A 19,073-nucleotide genomic window follows, 5' to 3' on the forward strand; every position below is an offset into this window, starting at 1 on the left:
TTGGGTTTGAGTGACAGGTTAATGTGATAAAAGCCCCCATTGCGCTCAGGTTGATGAACATGGAAACATTGTCTAGTATTTTTTTTAATTATTATTACTATTTAAATTGTTAGTTGAAGGAGATAAAAAGCTGTATAAATATATATATATATATATATTTTAGTTTTTTCTTTTAAATAAATCTTTTTTTTTTATCTGGACTTAAATTAATTATAAAACTGTATATTATTAATAATGACAATATTTTGTATGCTTTATCCTGTGTCTTGTTATAATAAAAATAATCAAACGTCGCATTCGCCCTACGTCATTGCAAGTGCTCGTGAGCGCGCGCACGCTTTCCTAACAGGTGGTCGCGCGCCGCGGTCTCGAGTCTCCGGGAGATTGACAGATGGAGTTGGTTTGACTCTTCGTCAGGGACTGAAACACACGCTGGAACAGAACAGATTTGACAGAAATTGAGGGTTTCTCGTCTGCCATGAGAACCGAGGAGAGCGAAAATGGAGAGAACTCGAGCAACTCGGTGAGACCTGGTTTGAATTAACACAAGAAGTGAGATGAAGTGATCTAACACTAACCCCTCTGTTCCTGACTCCAGGAGCCCCTCTGCATTTCATCTATTTTTCTATCTCCATAACCTTCACTATTTTACTTTTATCTACTTTTTACACTTGTTATTAACATAAATACATGTTTAATTAATCTGAAATAGTAAAAAGAAATGCGAGTTAAATGGGGTTAAACCAACTGTTGACTCTAATAAATGATATTGTTGATTTAATAAAAGATCTTGTCGTATATAGTGTTGGTATGTGGAAGTGGACGCTGGGAGTGAGATGGACCCAGTGCTTTTGTCACTCACTCCCGGTGACATGGTGAGAGGAATGATAAACAGAAGTCGATGCTATCCCTGTCAGCGGCCGAAAATAGATCCCAGCCCTCGGGAGTCTCACATATCCCCGGGACGCCATATAAGTCTGAGGGGCCCGGCTCAGGCTCCCTGTCTATGTGGGAGACGCACTTTGATATTTCCACCTGCTGGCTTTATTTAGCGTCGTGTTTGACACTTGTCACGTCCATGTTGACCATCCCAGAGTTTGTTTTGTGCTCGACATCTTCTGATACAAACGTTTTTAAGAGCCAGTATCGATCGCCTATGATCGGTTCCCAAGTCGTTCCATTGGTCGCCGACCCCCGAATATTGGAGAACTTGAGCGTCATATTCCGCCATTGTCCCCTTGGCGGCTCCAACACTCGACCCCATTATCGCTGCGACTGGCATGTGTCAGGGATGTGGGTCACAGAGCAGAAGCATGACTCACACAACCTCTCGTCACCGTGGCCGGTTCAGACGCCTCGTCTACTTCCTTCTGGGAGTTCTTATATGGACGCTCGAAACCCTTTTACGGACCTTTCTTTTCAACTCTGAAGACTTCACTCATGATACAAAGGTGGAAATGTTGCTTGTTTTAAAAGTCTTTTTGCTTCTCGTTGGCCACCTGTTGAAGATACGGACATATTGTTATTGCACAATTAATGGTTAGTTAAAGGATTGTTTATTAAATGTACTTCATAACTGTGCTTTTCTTCAGAGCATCATGTTGATCAACCAGCTGAAGGAAATCACTGGTGTCCAGGATCCACAGATCCTCTGTAGAGCCTTGAATGTAAGTGTCACCTTATTACCAGTTCTCTGGAGGGGGGGGGGGTCGTAATAGCTTTTATTTTATTTGAAACCAAAAAATTCCCAAACATGGGCCTTAAAAACTCCTAGAATCGAAACAAATTCAAATTAAAAAAAAAACCCTCCTAGAATCGACTGTATCCTCTCGCCCTCAGTCATATCCGCCATACTATTTCGGTCTGGGCACTTTCCATTTTTTTTAAAAGTAAGGTAAGTAAAGTTTATTTGTAAAGCACCTTTCTAGACCAGGGTCCCAATGCGTGTTAACAATCAAAAACAATACACAGTTAAAATATATACTTTAAAAGGAAAATATACATAAGACAAACACAGGAGTCCAAGAAAAATCAGGGAAGAACCTTCACAAATAACAAGATGTTTCTTGAAGTCATTTTAAAATTGATCCTGAAAGAAACTGGCAGCCAGTGAGGAGATTTAAGGATCGGGGAAATGTGAGTTCTTCTACTAGAGCGGTTACAGAATTCTCGCTGCAGAGTTTTGTATTAACTGTTACAATATTCTAAACAAGAAGAAACAAACTCATGGATAACAAGCTCCAGATTGTGTTGTGACATCATTTTCAAGTTTCAAGTTTATAGATTTTTCTCAGTTGAAGGAAACAGTTTCTGGTCAGTTTTCTGCAGTGTTGAACTAGAGACATGTCTTTATCAAATACAACACCCAGGTTTCTCAGGCTCAGTTTGACAGACTGACCTAAGTCACCTAAGTACTGACTCAACCCTGGAACCTTATCATCAGGTGATACAAAAAAAACTTTTTTTTGAGTCAACCAAACTTCAACTTAGCGAATAGAAGATACTTTGTAGCACGGACAATAAATGTACATTAACAAAAAGACCGAGTGACTTTCATCAGAATGTGTCCGGGCTATGGGACGACCCCGGTGACTGAATCGTGTCCTGGCCACTTTTTAAACTTACGAGTAATCAATACATTTAAACAATGTACATTTTATAATTAGAACAGCTATTTATTTGGCGATCTTTGTTAGTCACGTCTATGTTTATATTCCATAGTACAATTACAAGTGCATTGTTTTAGTCAAACACATTTCAGCCAATCAGGGGCAGCGTCACATTTAGCCCAGAAACATTCTGTTGACGTGAAATTATTTTTTTAAATGTGCGGTTGAATATCGATACGGTATATATTAGAAATATTCATGTGTATCGATGTTTTCTTACACCCCCACAGTTCAAGTGTCAGAATCTCTGGATTCCATATCTGGGAGAAGTTTAAATATCAGCAGGTTTATCTTTCAGCGAGTTTAAAAGCCAATAAAAAGTCAACCAGAACCCTGATGATGTCAGACGTACATAAACTATCTTCAACTCTGTTTACAAAGGCTAAAGTCTTTGATACAGTCTGTGTGATTAACTGCAGAATAGGAAGAAAATACGACGTATCCTTAAAAAGGGTTCACACAAACGTTATTGGGATGTTTATGTATTTTTTTTCTGGTCTCGTCGGCGATCTGTCCCTGAAGCTGGATGTCTTTGAAGCTGTTCTTGAAGTGTAATTAATGTTCCAGGAGCATCTTTGATTACATTAGAAGCACCTCCCGGGAACGGAATATGCACCCACTGGTTGAGCTTTGAAACATCGCCGCTCGCAAGCAGAAATCCCTGAGAGCATGAGTTAATAGGAGGCTCATAAAAGTAAAAGGCAGCAGTAAACAGCTTGTGCGACTGTGGCGCAGACAGTCTGTTGTCCTGCAGGCGAGGAAGCCGCCGGAGCCCACGAGTTTAGAACCAAATCACCCTTGGAATCAACTCACTGAAGGCTTTGATGCCATATTAGTATTGACTGTATGTATTATCATGATACTTTTGATGATTATCGGTTTGTATTCATCTGTGCTTACAGACAAATGTACACTTCTAAACATACTGTTGTCTGAAAGCAACTAACCATCCACTCGTCTCTGATCTTTAAGGCCAGTCAAGGAGATGTTGGTCATGCGGTGGCGCTGCTCACCACCCAGCCCACCGAGGTGCAGGAATCTGGGGACTCACCGGAGTCTGGGAATCCTGGAGGACCCTGGGAAGGAGAGAAAGGTAAACTGAATTAATCAAATGGAAATTAAAATGACACTTATTTTATGCTTAAAAGGCGACAAATGTGTTGATTTAAGTGTGTCTTAAATAAATGTTGAACCTCTATTGTATCATCAGTATGTGTCTGTTTGTACAAAACTCTCTTTTCATTGAAATATATACGTATAATCACACATTGTGATTGGTCAAACATCAAGGTTTGTCAACGCGAGTTATCAATCCCAGAAGTTTCCACCTCCAAGGGACTCATTGTAAAAACAAAGCGGGCCGTGATTACAACTTGCTGGATGAGGAGTTAAGCCATTATTACGTCATAATGGACTGCGCTCTCGTAACTTCTTGTTCGCCGAGATTTCAGTCGGGGGAGAACTTTATAAAGTAATAAGTTCATAACATGGTCATGATGAGCATCATTGGTTGCCCTTTAGGAAAATGATTTAGATGTATGTCAACATAGGGTAAATAAAATTGTTTATGAACTTGATAATTACTTGATAATTTAACTTTTCGATATTATCGTGTGAATTTGAGATATGTTTGATTCCATTATCTCCCTCAGCAGTTCTTAAAGATGAGCTCCAGGCCGCCATTGAACTCAGTCTACAGGAGTCCCACAATGCTCAAGAAGAAGAGAGAGAATTCCACAGGTAGATCATAATACTTTTAAATTGGACGACATTCTTCCATAGAGCCGTAATTGGACCTGATGTCACCCTTCTTTCTTTACTTTCTGTCACATTATTTTTAGTATCAAATTATTTGAGGGTCATTTTCATGTGTTCACCAGGGCTCTGGAGGCCAGTGCCGAGGAGAGCTCAGCCAGAATCAAGAGAAAGAAATGTGAGGCTCAGGGGGAGATGTGTAGCCCCTCTGACTGGATCCGACAAGAGGAATGGCCCGTTGGAATTCGGAATGTAGGGAACACCTGTTGGTTCAGCGCTGTCATCCAGGTAAGAATAATGTGGTGATCTTGAATGTAGTAAATCACAAACCAGTCATAAGGAAGGCTTGTTAAAAACACTTTTCATTTCGATATTGTTTGTTAACTTATTGTAGTTTATCATGTTCACAAATAAAGTTTCCTTTTGAAGTAACTATAAAAATGACATTTTAACAAATTGTTTAATTTTAAACATTGTTTCTCTAATGTTGCTATGATGACATGCTTGCTTGAAACCTTGTTTTCAAAGAATACTAGATGGAACTTTCTGCTTTAATTCATTGTATCCTCACATCATTTTAAACTGAGAGCGCCACCTAATGACCAAGAGAATGAGGACACTGGTTTGTGAACCACGACCGCTGTAAACCTCAACGACCCATAACTGGAATTGAGAGGCACATTTCAGTCATTCATTCATTTTCTTTGCTGCTTATTCCCTTATGGGGATGGCAGAGGGGCTGGAGGGGCTATCCTGGTTTCTCGGGGCGAGAGGTGGGGGACACCCTGGACAGGATGTCAGTCTTTCGCAGGGCACACGAAGACACAAAACCATTCAACACAACTCCTACCTACGGACAATTTCCCCATCAAACTGTGTATTATTCTGTACTGTGGGAGGACAACCGGAGTGCCCGGAGTAAACATACAAACTACTTTAAACAATTAATCAGCTGTAAAATCTAAACTTAAGTCTCACCTGTTTTATAGTCGTGATACGTTTAAATGCAATTGTTATTTAAAATATGCCACTGTGTGGACCTAAAATCAACTTCTAGCAAAGACTCATTCACCCACGATGTGTTCACCTTGCTAGTAAAATCTTCAATGTGAAAACAATTAGCTGCCTGATCTGCTTTACATTGTCTGTCAGCCGGTAATTATTTTTGCAAATCCCTTATGGACTGAGCTTAGCTCACCAAGAAGCAACTCTTATCAATTTGGAAAGTGACCTGGAGGTAAATCTCTTTTCCACAAATGAGCAGAAAGTAATCTGTAACTGGTTACAGCAGATATGCTTAAAATATGCTTCCTTAAACCTCCATTATATGAAATACAGATAGCTTTGTTTATACTATTAGTTGCTCTTTCTAGTGTTCATTTCTTTGCCATTATTTATGCTTATTGTTCCTATTACGGCGACTTGTTTTTGTAATCCAACAAACCTCAGATAAAGCATTCCTTCTCAAAATGCAATTATGCTATCAGATGGAGGCCTGGAGTGACCACATCATTCAGAAGCCGGCTCACATTCCATTCTATTATCTTTGGCGGCATAAATTACAGTAAAACAAAGATAAGAGTAATTGAATTTCCCCACTTGAATGGAAACATATTCACGAGGATATTGGTAAGTGCTCAAAATCTGAACCACACATGATATATGATCCTAATACACACTAATGTGCTTGGTTTATCAAGAGAGCTGGAATAGATGGTTAACAAAGGGCAGGCGTGTGAGTGAAGGGACCATTAAAAACATCTACATTGTCACAAGAACAAAGAGAAGACTCAAGTTTTTTTAAACAAAAATATTGCCTGGCATTAGCTCTACAAAGCTAATTCTTTAGTTAGAGTTTGTCTAAAAGCAAAATAACAAAAATAAGATCAGGAAATGCTCCTTATTACCATCTGGATCCATAAACATTTTGTCCAATAAAGCTGATTACTATCAACGATATTTAAGATGATTAAATAGGCAAAAGACTGGTTCTGCTCTAGGTTTCTGCCTGTTAACAGTAGATTTGTCCTCACCAATGTCGTTCATTGCTATTGGAACCTGTTTTTCTCTTCTATAACAGTGTTTTATAAACAATGTTAATTCATTCCAAGACACTTATGACTTGACCCTTTAAATTAAGTAGAATTGAATTATTTAGTTTAAATCTATAAAAGAATATGGGTGTAAATGAGCAGAATACAAGTAATCTCTCTTTTCTTGAGTTTCTTTTTGGTTATTTATAGTTTCCATTGCATTTTCTGATCAAGTCAATTATCAAATTCCTGTAATGTAATCGATATTAATAATTACTTCTTTCAAAAGTAACGCAGTTACTTTTACTTTTACTCATTCCTTTAAATTAACTTTGGTAAGAGAGGGTTAAAGCAATCGATCACTAGCATCAAAGCATCAAGTCAGACAAAAGGTATGAACAACAAATGAAACAAACAAAATAAATTGGGATCCACTGTCATATTTGAGTCTCAAAAAGACGATAACAATTTATTTACCCCGTAGAAACTTAAACACACAAAGTCTTAATTATCCTATTGATCACACAAACCCATTAATCCATCAAATTGAACAACACTGTCTTAAAAACACAACAACGTTCAAATGAAAATAACAAACAATACAAAACTTAAAGTTTAAAAAAGTACAGACAACAGTGAACTAATCAAACCATCAAAATAAACTTTACAAAAGTCAGCATTTCTGCATTATTAGCTAAAAGACCGGAAGTCTAAGTGTGTTGTGTGTGTGTGTTAATTATAGTCATTAGCTTGATGTTTAGTTTAGTTTAGTTATAGTGTTTCGTGTTTAGTTCTAAAATATAATACGTTCTTGAACACACCATAGCAATCCCATTGTCAACGAATGCGTCGTTGATGTGTCAAAGAGTAGTAAGTAAGTAAGTAAGTAATATATATTTATATAGCGCTTTTCGAGACCAGGGTCACAAAGCGCTTTAACAATCAAAACAATACTCAAAACAGTACATACTTCAAAGATCAAGACAACACAGAGAACAACACAGGAGTTCGAGAAATTCAAGGAAAAGCCTGCACAAATAGAAACGTCTTAAGATGTTTCTTAAAGGAGTCAGTAGACTCCATCAAGTAGCAAAGAAGTAACGAGAAACGAGGCTGTTAAAAACAAAGCAACAAGAACAATTAACGTTTTTTGATTAAGTAATTAATTACAGCACACATAAACTAACGTATATACTCCTTACACAGTATATACTTTTATTAAGCTATCATTGGTTCTAATTCGACTGTGAAAACTTTTACCCAATTGAAGGTTTAAATCCATGAATGTGTTTGGCAAACAAAGACGTGCAACACAGAGAGTATCGTTGCTGTCATGGTGATAAATTGTCTCACATTCATCAGCTGGTGGTGGTTAATGTGGTCTTAACTCTCTTTTGGTTGTTGTTTGTGCAGTCACTGTTCCACCTGCCAGTCTTCAGGCGTCTGGTTCTCAACTACCACCTGTCTGAGCGAATTCTGGAGAAGTGCAAGAGTCACGCGGTGAATTACAAAACGCTTCAGCATCCAAACGGCGGTGGAAGTGAAGGGGGTTTTAACACAGAGTTTGTTCTGCAGGATAAGAGGAACGTGGCCTTCATGCAGGAGCTCCGGTGTCTGTTTGCCCTCATGGTTGGTTCCACTCGGAGGTTTGTGGATCCGTCTGCAGCTGTGGAGCTGCTGCGAGATGCTTTTCGGACCAGTGAGGCACAGCAGGTAACACATGCAGCTTCACACAGGGTGGGCGTCTGGGATGAGCTTTTGGCGTTTTTTATAAGTTTCAAACAAAAGTTAAGAGCCTTTTTTCGTGTTTTACAATGTCTTTATCCTAAAACAATGTCATTTACATGTTAATTAATAACATAAACATTTAAATAATTCTACTTTTCAAACAAACATTCAAGTACGTTCACCTGTAAGCTTCTTGACTCACCGTTACCAATCATCAGGTGAGCTTGACGCATGTGTGTTTCCACGTTTTAGGATGTAAGTGAGTTTTCCCATAAGCTGCTCGACTGGCTGGAGGACGCGTTTCAACTGGCAGCCAATGGAAAGTAAGAGTGTAACACATCCATGTAACACGCCGTCCTCATGCACCATGATTGATCTTACAAGGTTGAAATGTCACTGTGTTGATAGAAACCTGGACGATAAATTAGAAAACCCAATGGTGCAGCTTTTCTACGGGACGTTTGTGACGGAGAGAAGACACGAGGGTTGGTAATCTCCAGAAGTCACTACATCTCACTTAATGGACCATCAGTCATTGTCTTACTTACTTGCTCTGTTTAGGAAAAACCCTCTGCAATATTGAGCAGTTCGGTCAGTACCCCTTGCAGGTGAATGGCTTCAACAACCTGGATGAATGTCTGGAAGGTGCCATGGTCGAGAGGGAGATCGAGTCGCTGCATTCTGATCACAGCGTCTCTGGTCGTGAGGTAGTAAAGCGGTCGGAACCAGCTGGTTATTTCCTGCTAATGCTTTGTTGTATTTTGACAGAGATGGTTCAAAAAGTTGCCGCCGGTTCTCACATTCGAACTGTCCAGGTTTGAGTTCAACACACAACTCGGTCGCCCTGAGAAGATTCACAAGAAACTCGAGTTTCCTCAGATCGTTCACATGGACAGGTAAGATTAGAAAAGAATCAAAACAGAATGCATTCTGCAGAAGTTGATGTATCTGAACAGCGGGTAAACCTTAACACAACCACAGGGACTAGTTATCGCAACCACCTTACTTATGGTGACAAGAAGGTTGAACTAGTGACGTGATGATGAAGCTTCATGAAACAGTGTTATGTTGTTTAGAGGTCACTAGGGGGCGCCATCAGTCTAATAATGATGTGATGTTTCATCAGCAATGTTGTGCAAAACAAAGGAAAATAGTGCAGAGACCGCCATCTAGTGGACTCTGAATATAATGACATGCTTCATGAAGCTTCATCAGACCATTACTACAGTGAACTCCCATCATGCCTTTCTAAACACTGATCTATTTATTTACGGCCAATTGGTATTATGGTATATACTTTATTGAATATTGTTTTGATTGTTTAAGCGCTTTGTGACCCTGGTCTGGAAAAGCGCTATACAAATAAAAATTACTTACTTACTTACTTACTTGGTCTCGACAATATTATATTTACATTCTACATCTATTGCTATGACAAAAGTGATCAACAGCTGTGATTGGTTTGCTGGGCAGCAAAGCATTGTGGGAGGTTTTTACTTTACCATTACTGAGAAGGTTGTTGAGAGGGATGGCACTTCTTATGCACTGTTGAGTTAGCAAATTTAAATACGTGTTAAATAAATATTTTAAATTTTAACAACTATAAAAACATTAACTTTCACTATTTTGCGTATTTCGTTTAATGTGGCCGTTTTTTTTAGAAAGTAATCCCGTGCAAAAAATGGAGGACCAGTGTATTTTTTATGTGTGTGTTTGTATATATATCATTCTTTTTTAAGTTTAATAATTAAAATTTTCTTTTACTGCCAGATATCTGCACAAAAACATCACACAGACCCACGAGAGACGCTGTGAAGTCAAAAAGCTGCGAGACCAACTTTCAACTCTTCAACAGAAACTTGAGTGGTGGGTCACACCGTCCATGCCATCATTTCCTTCTTTATTTTTGTGTGTGTGTTTGTCTGCAGTTCACTGGTGTTTATATTCTCAGCTACAAGAACTTCGGCTCAGGACCCACCAAGTATCCACTGGCCGACATGCTGCAGTTCGTGCTGGAGTTTGCCACCACCAAGCCGTCCAGTGCCGCCGAAGACGCGAGACCCACTTCATCGTCCCCGACCCCACCATCCCACCCGCTCAGCGACCTCGCCAACACAGAGTGCAGGTCAGTAACAAGTTGTTGATCCACTTTTGAAAAATCTAACCATTTAACTCGATTGTTTTCGTCCCCAACAGTGGATCTCCAGACGCTGACTCACCAGACAGTATGTCCAGTTGTCAGAGGACCCCCATTTACAAACCCTTCACCCAGTGCCGGCCACCTATTGATTGCTCCCCACATCCAGCTCCTCACAGCATCAGCGAAGAAGAGTTGCAGCATGTCAAGAGCTGCCTGCAGCGATGGAGGACAGAAGTAGAGAACGACATCAATGGTAAAAAAAAACAAAACAAATAAAGACATATATATATCTTTGTATTCATTGTTGATATTCTGTTCGTGTCACTAGAACTTAAGGTCAACATTGACAGGCTCTCTCAGGCACTCGAGGGCATGTATTCAGACAACAGCTTGTGTCAGGTAAAACACGATCATCAAGTACAAAAAAACACTGCAAATATTTTCAACCTTTATGATTTTGTTTTCTTTCAAGGTTCCCTACAGACTTCACGCCGTCCTGGTGCATGAAGGTCAGGCGTCCGCGGGTCATTACTGGGCGTACATCTATGACCACGCCAACCAACGCTGGATGAAGTACAATGACATCAACATAACGGAATCTTCTTGGGATGAGCTGGAGCGAGACTCCTTCGGTGGGATGACTAATGCCAGTGCTTACTGCCTGATGTACATCGACGACAGGCTGCCCAACCTGATCACAGGTATTATATTCAGTCGTTTGTCGTGCGGAAAAAAAGAAACGAGCGAAAGCTGGTTTATTTTTGTCAGAATCGCACTTACAAACAGGGCTGTGACAATAAACCAAAACACTTAAATATCACAATATAATTTTGTTTTTATCGTTTTTTCATGGTTTATATTTAATAGAGAGTATAGAGTGTAAAATATTTGTTTTATTTAGTAAGTAAGTTAGTAATTTTTATTGATATAGCGCTTAAGCTATAAGCTTTTCCAGACCAGGGTCACAAAGCGCTTAAATCAAAACAATATTCAATAAAGTATATACTTTAAAGGTCAAGATAAAACTGATAACACAACAGGAGTTCCAGAAAATCAAGGAAAAGCCTGAACAAATAAAAATGTCTTAAGATGTTTCTTAAAGGAGTCAGTAGATCCATCAAGCGCAAAGAGAGAGGAAGATCGTTCCAAAGCTTAGGAGCAACAGCCTGAAAAGATTTCTCTCCTCTGGTCCTGAACCGTGTGCGAGGAACCATCAGTAGATTCTGATCCACAGACCTCAGAGCCCGAGCTGGGGTGTAAGACTTGATCAGATCAGTGATGTAATTACAATTAATGTATTAATTTACAATTAATGTGCAAATATTCACAGTGTTTGTGTTGCAATGAAAATTCCGGCCAGTGGATGGCAGCAAATTCCGCAGTGACTGAGGACAAGAGGAGACACGCGACTCCAGCAGCTTTTAAATCTGATTTTTTGGTATCAAAATAAATTAAAGCAGTTACAACTTCGTCAAGAGTCATCCTGTCCGTAAATTTGCCAGAGTAAAGTACTCGACGATACTACAAATATATATTTGTTCCTAGAGTATTGTAAAGTATTGTATTGTTCCCCTTGTATCGTGATACTTATCATATCCCCGAATTATTGCCAAATACACCGCCTTATTCACTAATGCATTTCTCCAGTAATAAGAGCAGTCGTAAACATTAATAACACCATATATTCTCTGTCTAGGTGACACAGATGATGAAACCGGTCAAGTCCTGCACGGCCTGGACTCTCTGCCCCCCGTCCTGCGGCGCTACGTCCACGAAGATAACCGCTGGTTCCAGCAGGAGCTCAATGAATGGCAGGAGCAGTTCTGCCAGACTGCAGCGCCACAGGGAGAGTCCACCGCCTCCGCAGAACCTTCCGACCCCGGACAGGAGGATGTTCAACAGACTCTGGTGGAGCCGGCCCCTCAATCCAGACCTCAGTCCGTGGAGCCGGACCAGGACGGTGTTCAGGAGACACAACAAGAGGAACCGGAGGAGGAGAAGAATCTAGAGCAGGATGTCGTGGTGGAGCCTGAAGGTCTGTAATTGTTGAACTGGGCGGTCTAATAGATTATTGAAAAAATCTTTTTTCTTGGCATTTTATTAACAATATTTATTGTCCTATCACTGTGATAAAATCCTTACTCTCCTCATTTAAACATGGTTCATGAAGTTTGGATCGCAGACATGTTTGATACATGTGATAGCAATAGATACAAACGATCATGAATAACAATAAAAAAAAGTATTCAAACCAATAAAGATAAGTTGTGACTATAAATAAAAGCGATAAAAGTGTAATAAAAATTAAACATGCAATTCAAAGGAGCATAACAGTAAAAACCATGATGGAAACATAATAATAAATACAATCACATCCTCCAGTCTTTTTCTAATAAATAGCATAATGTTGACGACAATCATAAAGCAGAGTGTATCAAAAAAAGTAAAGTAAAAAAGAGTTTCTGCTCATTAATCTACACAAGCTTCCACCTGGAAAAGCAGTTCAGCGCATTAACCAGAATCTCAACCTGAAACTAAACATTGTTTTCCCACAGAAGCAGGAGCCGTGACCTCAGAGCCACCAGCTCAGAACACAGACTCGCCGCCAGACGATGGCGCTACAGCAGTCAGCGACACCCAGGGGCCTCCCGCAGATAAAGCTGCGGCAGAAAAACAAATTCAAAATCAGGTGGGCAGAGATAAGAAGAGTTGTGTTAGAAACTGGGTCAGAAATTCTATGCCACAAAAATAACCCCAGACATCTGGGTCAAGTATCCTCTTCACCTCTCAGCATAGTGATAACATGATAATACCAGCTGAGTCTTTATTTAGAACTTTAACTGAACAAAAAAAGATTTTGTTTTAATTCAAAATATATTGTTTTGTTAACCCTTGTGTGACCTCAGGGTCAAGATGACCCAAAGGCCCAAAAACAAATCTGTTGTGTTGTCTCCAGAAATACATATGCATTGGTGGCAGTCGTTCATCTTGACTCAGAGACTACGCAAGGGATACCATAAACACATTTGTTTTCTGGCCTCTGGTTCACCTTGACCCTCAGATAACAGAAGGGTTAAAAGGGATGTTTACTGGCCCAAGATCACAAAATGTGCAGTTTTATGGTTAATTTAAAAAAAAAAGGTATTTGTAATAAAATAGCTCTTTTATTTGATTGTGTGTCGTATTAGTTTCAAAAATCAGTTATTATTAACCTCTGCAGTGCTGTGTTTAATTTGCGAACACTTGAGGCTGCAGGTGGTGTTTTGAGAGCCACCAGAGTCACAATTCAAATAGAAAATACCAGCTGGTTATCGTCTCCTGATAAACAGCGTTCATAGCAATAATGATTGAATTGAAGTTGATGCTTATTTAACAGCTCTTCTCTGTCAGACTCCAGACACCGAAGAGGTGCTCGGTGATGAAGCACCTTCTGACCCCCTCGCCGCCAAGAGCGACTCTGAAGTGGAGGACCGCGGCCCCGAGGTCGACCCGGAGACTCCCAGCGAAGCACCTGAACAAGAGGCGGATCTGGAGGAGCAGCAGCACCGGGAGGTCCCGGCTCGACAGAGGCAGACGGAGAATGAGGTTTCAGAGGTTGAGATCCCCAACGTCGGACGGATTATGGTGCGAGCGGACGCCGATGGTTACAATGAGGAGGTGGGTTTCTTTTACCAAATATAGCAAATATCCTTACTGTGAATACATTTATATTTACTGAGAAAACCAGCCTCTGAGATTCACTTGAATGTGCTGCCTCCACGTGGTCAAATGTGGTATTGAACATTTACTCGTTGAAGTCGAGGTCTACTGGTGGACGTTTCCTTTCCTTCACTGTATTTTATTAGATTGTATTACAAAGATGAATATGAATAATTCAGTTTCTCCTTAGATGATAACAGGAACTTGAACTGGATTTGATTTGGAAATGACTCTTAACTTTACAAAAAGGCTCCAAGATGTAACCTTGAAAAAGAGAAATATTGTCACTTGGACATGTGTAGACGTTTACTTTCTGATTCATTTAGAGAAAAACAAATACTAACAACATGTGTGATGATGTTTTGGGGGTTTATATTTATCAAAAGAGCAGCTTTATGTTCTATAATAATGTGGTACAATCACAATAATTATAGCTCATCACTATGGCTCACCACTTTTCTTTTTGGCTAACTCTTAAAATATGTGTCCACCAACACACAATTTTTACATTTATTTCTTTAGAATGTGCCCACTGATTCGCTCTAAATCGATTATTTCCTCTCTCAACAGATGATGCTGACTCCTGCCATGCAGGGCGTCATTCTGGCCATTGCAAAAGCCAGACAAATATTCGACACGGAGGGTCCCGAGGCTGGTCTCATCAAGGTATGGGATCCATGGATTCTGAACGATCAGACTTATAGACTTAAATGTCACAATGTTGGTTATTCAATCAAATCTGGATTGAGTCTTTGCTTTGACGACAGTTTTCATCCACATACAAGTCAGAATTTTATGATAGATGGACTTGTTAATGGAGAGCTCTGTCTTTTGGCTCAGCTCAACTGACAATAAGAAGTCAGCCACTGTTATAACATAAGTGCATGTTCAATATAAGTCAGACATGAGTTTGAATCATCTCACACTCATTAGTGTCTGTTTCCTGACTAACAGTATCACAGATATGTGAATATTCATGCTTCCATCTGCTCTCTCAGGCCTTCCATGAAGAGTATTCCCGTCTGCACGAGCTCTCCCAGGAGGAGACGACGCCACAGGAGGACGCTCGTCTGCAGCACGCCCTTGTTTACTTCTTCCAGAATAAGGCACCCAAGCGTATCATTGAGAGAACCCTGCTGGAGCAGTTTACCGACCGTAACCTGAGCTTCGATGAAAGGTGTGGTAAACAGATGAGAGGCAAATGAACAAAAGAGTTGATTTTGATAGCCAGTTGTTGATAATGAAGTGAATGTTAAAACAATGTATATTAGATCAAATCCATCCACATTTTCTTGATACAACTATTTTTAATATATTATTGTTGTTGCTGACATAGACGAACACCAGGTCGTTGCTGCCATCAAGCGTTCAACACCTTTACTGCAGCTCTCTGACTCGGTGCTCTTTGTACCTGCAGGGCGATCAGTATCATGAGAGAAGCTCGAGCCAAGCTACGCCTCATCAAGCCCGAGGACATGGACATGGATGAATACTTGGTACTGCCTGTGTCCTTAAAATCTAAGCATCCACAGATGGCGTGACTCGATAAGCAATTATTTTATTACCTCTTTGTGTTCGGAGGTGGATCTGAGCTGATATTGCCACAACAAAACAACACATCACTTGTTTCTGCTTCTGCACGGACTGTAATACACAACATATTTAGTTTAAAATACTGTTTTTTAAGTTAATATTTTTACCTCATACTGTTAGAAATAACCATATACCTGTGCTGTAAATGCACTTTATATGTAAATAGGCACAGCCATCATGCACTTACATGCATGATCGAACACTGTAGACATGATCGTTACCTGTTCAATATAAAACCAACCCACGGATGAAAACAATCAAAGAGCACTTTTACTCTGAGTGACGCACTTTTAACACCAGCATTTTTTTATTTCAAATTATTTAGCTGCTGTTCTTTAGTCGATTAAGGCCAGTGTTGTAATTAAATACTGAATTAAATTTGCTAAATCGGGACTTAAAATGTAACCTGGTGAAGCAATTTCACTCCATTTGTTTTTGCCACTAATTTGTCCCTTATAGTCGCTCAAATGTTCTGTTTAAGAAGAATAAAACATATGCAGACTCGACTAAAGGCATTAAGTATTATTAAGATTAAGAGTCACACTATATATTCTTTTAAAATGTAGTAAATCACCAGTGCATAGAGACACTTACTCAACTGAGATAATTGAAAAACAAATAACTAAAATAAATATCAAATTGAGGCGGTTAAAGGAAGCTGGAAAATGTAATTTAAAGGTTATTTACTGTGTTTGTCTACAGCAGTGGCACGATGACTACAGGCTGTTCAGGACCGTGTTTGTCTACCTGCTGACGGGGCTGGAGCATTATCAACATGGAAAGTAGGTTTCACATGTAAACCAACTGTTTTCAACCTAAAAACTATGGCAGGTTAGAGATGAGTGAAACGAGATGAGCAACATTTTGTTTCCTAACATGGGATCTAAAAATCTGTTGGTCTTGTTTAGGAAATGTTGAACAGTCCAGGTCCAATTTTTTGAAGAAGACAAGGTTTATCTAAAGGATGATCGAGATGATCTTTTTAAAATGCAAACATATTTTGCAGTTTGAGAAGTCTGTGCTGCTCATCTCATCTCTACCTTTATTAATGAATGATAAAATCTACTGAGCTGTTGACATTTGAAATGAAAACATGATATATTTCAACATTTTGACATTTGGGCATTTCCTGTCAGAGTAAAGCGGGGGTCTCCCAGAGGCTTCCTGGATGATCGAGAAACATCATTCAAAAGTATTTTATTGAGATTCGTGTGGTTGTTTTTCAGGATGCGTGAAGCTTTGACCTACCTCGCCCACGCGTACGACACCAACTCCACTCTTCTGAAGAACGGAGAGAAGCGAGGCATCGACAAGTCTCTCATCGGCGTCTACAGGAGGAACTGCCTCACGGTGAGCAGCAGCCGACTGAAGGAGCAGAACCACCTTTGAAACATTTTTTTAAAAAGTCATTTTTTTATTTATTAAACAGATGAATGTTCAGAAACTGTAAATTGTCATTAATACTACACATCACATGTGTGTTTAAACGTTGATACCACCATGAAATTGCAAAGATCCTGGATCATCTACTCCCTAGTATCATTTGTTACTAATGTTAAAAGAATTTGATTAGGATTGTTGGTTTTGAGGAAACAAATAAAAGCAAAAAATCCCCATGACGTACTACAACATTTTTAGGCATCAGAACTGTGAGACACCTACTGTATCTGTCACGGGTGGATAATCAAAGAATGCAGAAGCGGAAACAGTAAAACAAACGAAAGTCAGTGTGTCAGATAAATCAAATGCACAAAGGGTAAAAAAAACGAAATCCAGAACACAGTAGACAAAAAAGAGAGAAAAGGCGTACTGTAACAAAAAACTCACGTCAGAAACAGTCTCAAGAATATCCAGAAGTTCAAGTTGGGATCAGAGTTGAACCAAACCTTATGATCAAATGGCCATCTCTTCCTGCTTTGGAGCTAAAAAGGGGGAAGAGACCACCATGACACTATGGTCTCCATTTAACATGTTCGTTTTTCTCTGGTTGTACCAGTTGACTTGACATCTCACGTGTAAATCTGTTATAATATAAGATATTTTCTTGCAATAACCACTTCCTCCTGCCGTCCTTCTGCATTGCAGAAACTAAATGAAAGTGCATCCAAGCTGTTCTGCAGCGCCGAGGAGGGCAAAGTGGAGGAAGGCATCGCCATCATGGAGGAGGTCATCATCCCGTGTCTCCACCTGATGAACCGGGAGAGGTCGCTGTCGCAGGAGGACAGGGAGACTCTGGAAAGCATCCGCGGCCATTGGTGCTGCTGTCTGAGCCAGGAGATGGATGGTGAGGAAAATTGATTCGTTTGGAAGCATGTCAGACTCATTATACGTGGCCCTCCGGATGGTTGGCTCCAGATCAAAGTAGAGAAATGTTTACATCTTGACATCAGTGATTAAGATAAGATAAGGAACATAAATTATCTAAGAGTTAAACTGATAGAAAGGAATTTAGTGGGACCTAGACTGCAAAAACAATTTAGCCTCATGTGTGAGTTTGACCTCCCTGGTTTAGAGTATGAGCAGAACATTGAGTTCAACGTGTCTTTCATGTGGAATAAGATTAGAAAAGTAATGTTTTTTTTGTCCTTTTATTCAGACTCATTACAGGTCAAACTCGGGGAGTTCCTGCCCAGGGTTTTGGACTGCTCGACAGAGACGGTCGTCCTTAAAGATCCGCCCAAAGTCCACGTCAACCAAGCCTATGACCTGTGCAGTCGTCTGGCTGCCGTCATGGAGTCCATCCACAACACCTCCGTCGTCACTGTGACGTAAACCCCCGTGGGCGGAGTCACCGTTGTTTACTAATCAAACACCTTGAATGAAGTGACTGGTGGATCCCTCTGTGCTGAGACTCTTTAAACTAGTCACAAAACGTATTCAGCTGCAGTGGTTTGTACGTCTTGATCGAGCATTAACATAGGTAGTTGTGCGCATTAATAAGTGTCTGTAGTCGTCACAAATTTAAAGACTAGAGCTCAAAATATCTTTAAAAACACAAACAGTAGAGAGTAGAACACCATGTGTGTTTTTTCAATCTGTTAAACAGATTTTCATCGGTCAATATTCAGTGTTTTAAAAGTAAAGTGACAGGAAGTCTGCGTGCAGAGCTGAGACTTGATCAGCAGAGCGAATGTTTAACAGCGTTTTAAAATGTGTTTTGTATTTATTTTTATTTGAAAAAGATATAGACTAACAAGTAGAAAAGGTATAAACAGAGTAGTTTATATTTAAAAAATATATATATACATCATTGTACAGAAAAAGGTCCCTGTGACCTGGGAAGCACTTTGATTTAACACTCTTGTTGAAGAACTGAGGAAACATGTTTGTGACACTGAAAAAATAAAAGCATTCACCTTCTGCTGCTTTTTCACTTGTACACAATAAATATTTTAAATACCGTTTACTGTTGTGTCTGATTGTAGTTGCCTTAAGTCTGTTTAAATTATGCACAAC

At 39.7% G+C, this 19,073-nt stretch overlaps 1 protein-coding gene across 3 annotated transcripts; it reads left to right on the plus strand.

The window, feature by feature from the left end:
- Nucleotides 1–10: 10 nt before the first annotated feature.
- Nucleotides 11–19,019, plus strand: usp28 (ubiquitin specific peptidase 28). Of its 3 annotated transcripts, none has more exons than XM_087807487.1 (26): nucleotides 11–523; nucleotides 1,593–1,667; nucleotides 3,642–3,762; nucleotides 4,322–4,409; nucleotides 4,550–4,712; nucleotides 7,871–7,957; nucleotides 8,033–8,170; nucleotides 8,438–8,508; nucleotides 8,594–8,670; nucleotides 8,747–8,892; nucleotides 8,954–9,081; nucleotides 9,956–10,051; nucleotides 10,137–10,310; nucleotides 10,382–10,578; nucleotides 10,654–10,724; nucleotides 10,798–11,026; nucleotides 12,022–12,360; nucleotides 12,881–13,014; nucleotides 13,716–13,982; nucleotides 14,595–14,690; nucleotides 15,023–15,201; nucleotides 15,442–15,520; nucleotides 16,320–16,399; nucleotides 16,844–16,967; nucleotides 17,703–17,901; nucleotides 18,214–19,019. In XM_087807487.1, the coding sequence occupies exons 1-26, from the start codon at nucleotides 479–481 to the stop codon at nucleotides 18,387–18,389; spliced, it is 3,579 nt and encodes a 1,192-aa protein (XP_087663613.1). In that variant the 5' UTR covers nucleotides 11–478; the 3' UTR covers nucleotides 18,390–19,019. The 3 variants fall into 3 exon arrangements, with proteins under 3 accessions (XP_087663613.1, XP_087663615.1, XP_087663614.1); XM_087807489.1 differs by having other exon boundaries at nucleotides 12,884–13,014; XM_087807488.1 differs by having other exon boundaries at nucleotides 4,325–4,409.
- The last annotated feature ends 54 nt before the right edge of the window (nucleotides 19,020–19,073 follow it).

Source organism: Callionymus lyra, chromosome 14 (assembly GCF_982586985.1).
Source record: "Callionymus lyra chromosome 14, fCalLyr1.hap1.1, whole genome shotgun sequence".
NCBI lineage: Eukaryota > Metazoa > Chordata > Actinopteri > Syngnathiformes > Callionymidae > Callionymus > Callionymus lyra.